The following is a 7543-nucleotide window of genomic DNA, read 5'->3' on the forward strand; positions in this document are numbered from 1 at the left end:
ACAGTGCCTGGGATCTTGAGGAGGAACACATACCCAAACTTGGAGGCCAAAAGAGTGAGTACCTGCCTCCAAGGCCACACAGGTGATAGGTGGAGAAGCCAACACTAGAACCCAGTTCTTCAGAACTCCCAAGTCTGGTGTACCATTCACTTTATCATGCCGCCTCTGTTATTTTCAGTAAATTGCAACTGGGCAAGGTACCACCTTCCATTTATAGCACCATCATCTATTTCAGGAATATTGTGTGACATATGATATACTGAAGAATGTGAGCCCCATGGAGGCCGAGTTTCTTAAAGATGCTGGCAATAAGTGTAAAGTTAAATTCAGGTAATGTTTCTATGCTGATTTATTTCAAGAAGTTCTTAGTTAATATGAAGCAATCCTAGATATTTGTTTCCTTTTTTTAAATATATTTTATTGGTTTTTTACAGAGAGGAAGGGAGAGGGATAGAGAGAGTTAGAAACATCGATGAGAGAGAAACATTGATCAGCTGCCTCCTGCACACCCCCTACCGGGGATGTGCCCGCAATCAAGGTACATGCCCTTGACCGGAATTGAACCTGGGACCCTTCAGTCCACAGGCCGATGCTCTATCCCCTGAGCCAAACCAGCCAGGGCGATATTTGTTTTCTTAAGTCCTCATAACTTCTCAGTATATAACTGCAAAGTAAATGTGTTTTTATTTACATTTATTATGTAAAGAAACTGAGGCATGACTCTTAGGCCAAAAGTTGCCTTGAGAGTAGTTCATGTCCCATGATGTGTCCAGTCTGTCACACATGTGAGAATAGATGTGAGCATACACACCCCTAGGTGTGGCTCTTTCATCTTCTATAATCCATTTCATTACCAGTTTGTTCTATGCTCTGGTATAGCCTTTATCCTGCATGCAAGAAACTATCTTAAGCACAAGGGGGAGCAGTAATTGAGCCCCAAACCTGATTCCAAATGACACATTTTTCATCTTTATTTCAGATTCAATGGTGAAAAATTTCCACCTTTTATTGTGTTTAAAATTTTTCTACATACTGGAGGCAATGGTTACAAGTATTTCAGCGGAAAAAATATGTTAAAGCCGTCAAGTAAGGTGATGTTTCACACTGTACATTTTATGTTATTTAGGCTTCTTACACATCTTAACATCATAACATAGATATGTAGTATCTGGATTGCATTTAAGTATACAGACTATTATTTCACCATTAAACATCCCAGCAGGCAGTTAGTATTTTCTTTTTTTTTTTAATATAGTTTATTGATTTTTTACAGAGAGGAAGGGAGAGAGATAGAGAGTCAGAAACATCGATGAGAGAGAAACATCGACCAGCTGCCTCCTGCACACCCCCTACTGGGAATGTGCCCGCAACCAAGGTACATGTCCTTGACCAGAATCGAACCTGGGACCCTTCAGTCCACAGGCCGACGCTCTATCCACTGAGCCAAACTGGTTTTGGCAGTATTTTCTTAACCATATGTTTCAAAGTGTCTGTTTATTAGCTAAAAAATATTTGGAGTAATTACATATATAAGGCTCTAAAAAATATCCACCATTATTCTTAATATTAAATTTTTGGTTTGTTAAGACAGGGTAGGAAAAAGTAGGTTAATAATAATAATAACTATATAATTAATAATAAAACATTTTAAATATAGTCAATAAATATACATATTTTAAATATAATCAATAAAATATATTTTTATTGATTTCAAAGAGGAAGGGAGAGGGAGTGAGAATCATTGTTCAGCTGCCTCCTGCGTACCCCCCTCCCCCCACTGAGGATTGAGCCCACAACCTGGGCATGTGCCCCTACCGGGAATCAAACTATGACCTCCAGGTTCACAGGTCGACCCTCAACCATGGAGGCACACCAGCATGGCATATTTTTTAAAAGAATACATTTTCTGTTTTGCATACTCACAACTGTAAACCTACTTTTGCCCAACCCTGTAACGGACTAAAGTGGCCTATTGGTCAGTGCTTTAAAATTATGCATAACCTTTGATTCACTTTTGTCTGAATGGCATTTTGTCGTTGTTTCTTCAATTCTGGTAGCATCTTTAGAAAAAGCCATGCTGGACTATTGGAAATGAACTTTTAAAATATCCTTTTTTATCTGTTCTTTTAAGTTTTATGAATATTCACCAAAATTGTCTGCAGCATAGGAATCACCTGAGGATCTTGTTAAAGATGCAGTTTCTGATTGGGGCCTGAATCTAACCAGCTCCCATGGATCACACTTTTTTTTTTTAATCCTCACTTGAGGATATTTTTCCATTGATTTTTTTAGGGAGAGTGGAAGAGAGAGGGAAAGACAGAGAGAAACATCGATTAGTTGCCTCCTGCACAAGCCCCAGCCAGGGCCTGGGCCAGGGAGGAGCCTGCAACCAAGGTATGTGCCCTTGACTGGAATTGAACCCAGGACCCTTTGGTCTGCAGGCCAATGTTCTATCCACTGAGCCAAACCAGCTAGAGCCCATGGACCACACTTTTAATAGCAAGGATCTACAACACAGGTTTTATTCTGTTGGCCCTTATATATGACTGTAATTGAGTAAAAAAAAAAAGTAGACATTGTCATATTTAACCTTTTTTTGTTGTTGTTATTAATCCTCCCCCGAGGATTTCTTTGTCCCCATTGATTTTAGAGAGAATGGAAGGGAGGAGGAAAGACAGAGAGAGAAAGAAACATCAATGTGAGAGAGACACATGGATTGGTTGCCTCCCACCAGGATCGAACTTGCAACGAAGGTACTTGCCCTTAACCTGAATCCAACCCAACGCTCTAACCACTAAGAAAAACCAGCTAGGATTCATATTTAGCCTTTTAGAAACCATAAATCAAAGGTTCTTTTCCTGTCGCCTTCTGGAAATATTTACATGAAAAGTATGGGCCATCTAAAGTAATCAGTAATGCCATGAATTCAGGATAGAAGACCACACAACCTAGCAGTTTCTGATCAGCTCCAACATGTGTAACATTTCTTCTCCAAAGAATATTAGACAAGGAAAAAAGGCTGCTTTTCTCTGTTCTCAGGCAATATCGAAAAAAATTTAACTCCATTTCAGAAATGTATCAAATGGATTATGTGTTTTCATATGGAATATGGTGTTTCAGAAACATTAATATTTTTCATGTATATAGGAGGACTTCAAATACAAAAGTAGATGTTTATGTTCATGCCACATTAATCTACAGAATAAGCTTAGAGTTGGCCCTAGAAAATAGCATCAGTTGCTGCTTTCCTGAGGTTACATAATGGGGCCTTTCCAGGAACTGCAATTCTCCTGGGTCAGCTCCTAGAGGCCCGTACTGTCCCCAGGCTGGAGGTAATGAGAGCCTTGGACGCCGTGACTGGAAAGCACTGTGTGTATAGTAAAACTTGTAAAATGCTGTATAATAACTTCAGTTTTTATTTAAATTACAAAGTAACTGTTTTTAAAAATGAAATAGCACAGAGAGGGTTTGTTTTGTTTTTTTTTAAAAAAAGGAAAATATGCCTTTATGGCTTTCTTCTCTGTGCTGCAACTTTCACTCACCTGGGGTGATTAATGTTAACAGTTTGCTTTGTATCCTTCATGTTTTTCTTTTTTTCTTTTAATCTTTATTGTTGAAAGTATTACATAGGTCCTCTTTTCCCCCCATTAACCTCTTCTAGCCCGCTCCCATCACCCTTTCATGTTTTTCCCATGAAAATACACACACAGATATATTTTTAATTTTTTTTGTTCTTACTGTAAAAATGCAATCATATCATTCAGCTTGAGTTCTTCACTAAACATTATACGGGTTTTAAATGATGAGGACATACCCAGTTTGGAGAGTACAGTTTAGAGTTCCTGTTTCCCTTCAGTTCAGCTTCAAAACAAACTGGTAACTCTGGGATTAATGGCTGAGAGAAGTAGAATTTTTCTCACTATAAGTTTACTCAACTCCTTTGCTCTTTGAATGTAGAAATTATGTCTTCAGGAGACTAATCCAACTTCCTAAGTTTTAGTCCACTCAGATGTTTAATCTAAGTTCACTTACAAAGGAGGGGTGTTTCACAGGTTGTTGTTCTAGCTTTTCTCTTGTTTTTATTGCCATTTCTAGTTTCATGTCCTTATTTTCCAAAGGCATCTTTCATGTGTTCACCAAAAAAAAAAAAAAAAAAAAAAAAAAAAAAAAAAAAAAGCAAAAACAAGTGAAAGGATATAGAGTAGCCTAACAAACTTTGGAGAAGAAGAACAAAGTTAGAAAATTTACACTACCTGATTTCAAGACTTAAAAAGCCACAGTAATCCCAGCAGTGTAGTGATAACATATAGACATGTAGATCAATGAGAGCGAATAGAGTATTCAGAAATAGACCTACACATAGATGATGAATTGATTTTCATCAAAGGTGCCAAGACAGTTCAAATAATGTGAGAACAATTGTATAGTCGTGTGTAGAAAAAAGAGATCTTATTTCAGTTACCTACTTCGATGATCTATTTTCAGAGCAATACTTATTTACAGAGGGTTGTCACTGTGGTTAGTCCACCAACTATATTTAGAATATTCTAAAGCCTTGCGACTTACACAAAGTGTGCCCTGCTGACCTACAACATGGTTCAATTCCCCATTAGGGCACATGCCCGGGTTGCAGGCTCTATCCTCAGTGAGGGTGTGTGCAGGAAGCAGCCAACAGTTTTCTCTCTTGTCGATGTTTCTCTTTATCCCTCTCCCTTTCTCTCTCTAGAATCAATAAAAAATATATTTTTAAAATGCATAATCCCTAGCCATGGCCAGTGTGCTCAGTGGTTAAAGCGTCAGCCCACACACCAAAGGGTTGTGATTTCGATTCCCAGTCAAGGGCATGTACCGCGGTTGCAGGTTCAGTCCCACGCTCTGGTCAGGGCACATGTGGGAAGCAATCAATTGATGTTTCTCCCTCCTTTCCTCTCTCCCTCTCTCCCCATCTCACCCCTTTCTACCTCTCCTCCACTCTTTAAAAATCAATGGAAAAAATATCCTCAGGTGAGAATTGACCAAAAAACACATACTCTCAGGCCCTACCCAAGACCCACTGAATCAGCATCTGCCTTTAACAAGATGCCCAAGTGACCCTGGGCACAATATATTTTCATGAGCACTGTCCTAAATGTGCCCTCCACCATGGTCTGGAACCCCTCTGGGTAACTGACAGCTCTTAAACATTAACATTCAGTAACTATTATTTTAAATTGAAGATCCCATTCTTTTTGAGGATTGTGTATTTGTATAAAAAAGAAAAACATTAATGTTAATAATAGCTACCCCTATTGAACAGTATCAAGTATGATGTGTAACACTTTATGTGCATTATTTAATTCCCACAAACTCTAGAATGTAGATTCTGTTATTATCTTCATTTTAAAGAGACTAAGTAACTTAAGGTTTCATAATTAGAAAGTGAAGGAACTGACATCAAAACCCAGTGAGCCTGCCCAGCCAGTATGCTCAGTGGTTGAGCATTGACTTATGAACCAGGAGGTCACAGTTCAATTCCCGGTCAGGGCACACGCCTAGGTTGCAGGCTTGATCCCCAGTGTGGGGTGTGCAGGAGGCAGCTGATCAACGATTCTCGCTCATCATTGATGTTTCTAGCTCTCTCTCCCTCTCCCTTCCTCTCTAAAATAAAAAATATATGTATTAAAAAACAAAACAGTGGGCCTGACTTCATAGTTCATGCGCTTAACCACTCCTTAGTCAGCAACCCCACGTTCTCTTATATGACCCACGGATAACGTTATTCCCTTTTTGCCTATGAGGAAGCTGAAACTTAGAGAGGCTTGTCAGGGGCAGAACTGAGACTTGAACACTTCTCTGCGTACTGTGCACATTTTGAGGCCGGTATGGTGGTTTTATTAATTCAAATTTTTTTAAATATATTCTATTGACCCCCTACAGAGAGGAAGGGAGAGAGACAGAGAGCCAGAAACATCGATGAGCGAGAAACATCGATCAGTCGCCTCCTGCACACCTCCCACTGGGGATGTGCCCGCAACCAAGGCACATGCCCCTGACCGGAATCGAACCTGGGACCCCCGAGTCCGCAGGCCAACGCTCCATCCACCGAGCCAAACCGGTCAGGGCTGGTTTTATTAATTCAGAGCCTGTTTCTAATTGAACTGTTTCAAACCAATAAACTGTCCCCATGCAGAGATACTGTTATTACCACCTTCATGAGTAAGAATTTCCAGCCAGGCAGGGAAGAGACTTGAGATGTTACAGTAACTTGATAGCCCAAGTATGGATCTAGGCCAGCAAGTAGCCACAGGGATGGGGGGGCTTCTGGGCCACATTGATGCCGGGTATCAGGGGAGGTGTCAAATTTAGAGATGCCCCCCTCTGACCCTTGGAGTCACCCAGGAAGAATGGAACCTGCCCGTTGAATCTTAGTCTGATTGGCGGCTATCCTGGAATCCTTGCCTAGTTTTTTGTTTTATTTTGTGTTGTTTTTTTATTAATCCTCACCGGAGGTTTTCCCATTGATTTTTAGAGAGAGTGGAAAGAAGGGGGCGAGACAGAGAGAGAGAAACATTGATGTGTCTCTCAATTGGTTGCCTCCCGCACACATCCCAACCAGGGCTGTGGATTGAGCCTGCAACCAAGGTACGTGCCCTTGACCGGAATGGAATCCAGGACCCTTCAGTCCAAGGCCGATACTCTATCCACTGAGCAAAACCGGCCAGGGCTAGGAGTTATTTTAATATATATATATGAATATATATATATATTATTACGTAATATATATTATGTAATATATAATTATGTTATATTACATAATATATATACACACAGACATATATATATACACACACACACATATATTATTAATTTCAGAGAGAGAGAGATAGAAACATCAATGATGAGAGAATCATTGATCGGCTGCCTCCTGCACACCCCCCACTGGGGATCAAGCTAGAGCATTGCCTAGTTTTTACCCTTCCCTTTTGGGGCTGGGCTCTGCTTTCCCATCTCTTTCTATCTAGAAGGACTTTCCTGAATCTGGCCATACACGACAGAGGTATGAGAAAGAACATCTTGGCCACTGGATGGCAAACTTTTTCAAATCCCTGTCACAAGTAGGCAGCAGGCCTGCCATGTGCTGCCAGGCATAGAGAGTTTTGACTGAGAGACGGGGATGGGCCTCACACAGCTGAGGCCCTGTACAAATAAAGAAACCAGGGCTTGGAGAGATTGGTGGTGGTGGCAGAGTGGAGTAGAGTAAGGAGGAAATACCAAATGCCTTTTTAAGTAACTTGTTCTAAAGTAAAATATAATTATATCTAAAGAAATGCTCAAAGCAGAAGTTAAGTGGTTTTCAGACCTGTTCAGTGTATATCTATTTGCTTTTACCTTTAGAGTCACCGTGGGAATGGTTAATTAGGACCCTCATAAAATTAATTGCAAGAAAGCATAGTGGATGCCCTAACTGGTTTGGCTCAGTGGATAGAGCGTTGGCCTGTGGACTCAAAGGGCCCAGGTTTGATTCCAGTCAGGGGCATATACCTTGGTTGTGGGCACATACCCA

At 40.4% G+C, this 7543-nt stretch overlaps 1 protein-coding gene across 1 annotated transcript in view; it reads left to right on the forward strand.

Annotated features, from left to right (window-relative positions):
• The window catches only part of LOC102764076 (chromosome unknown open reading frame, human CXorf58), a 36941-nt gene that overhangs the window by 8893 nt on the left and 20505 nt on the right, over positions 1–7543 (forward strand). Inside the window, exons 4-5 of the mRNA XM_006764141.2 lie at positions 236–330; positions 980–1091. Of these exons, the coding sequence (XP_006764204.1) occupies positions 236–330; positions 980–1091 (207 nt within the window). The remainder of the gene's footprint in view (positions 1–235; positions 331–979; positions 1092–7543) is intronic.

This window comes from Myotis davidii, unplaced genomic scaffold (genome assembly GCF_000327345.1).
Source record: "Myotis davidii unplaced genomic scaffold, ASM32734v1 scaffold2301, whole genome shotgun sequence".
Lineage (NCBI taxonomy): Eukaryota > Metazoa > Chordata > Mammalia > Chiroptera > Vespertilionidae > Myotis > Myotis davidii.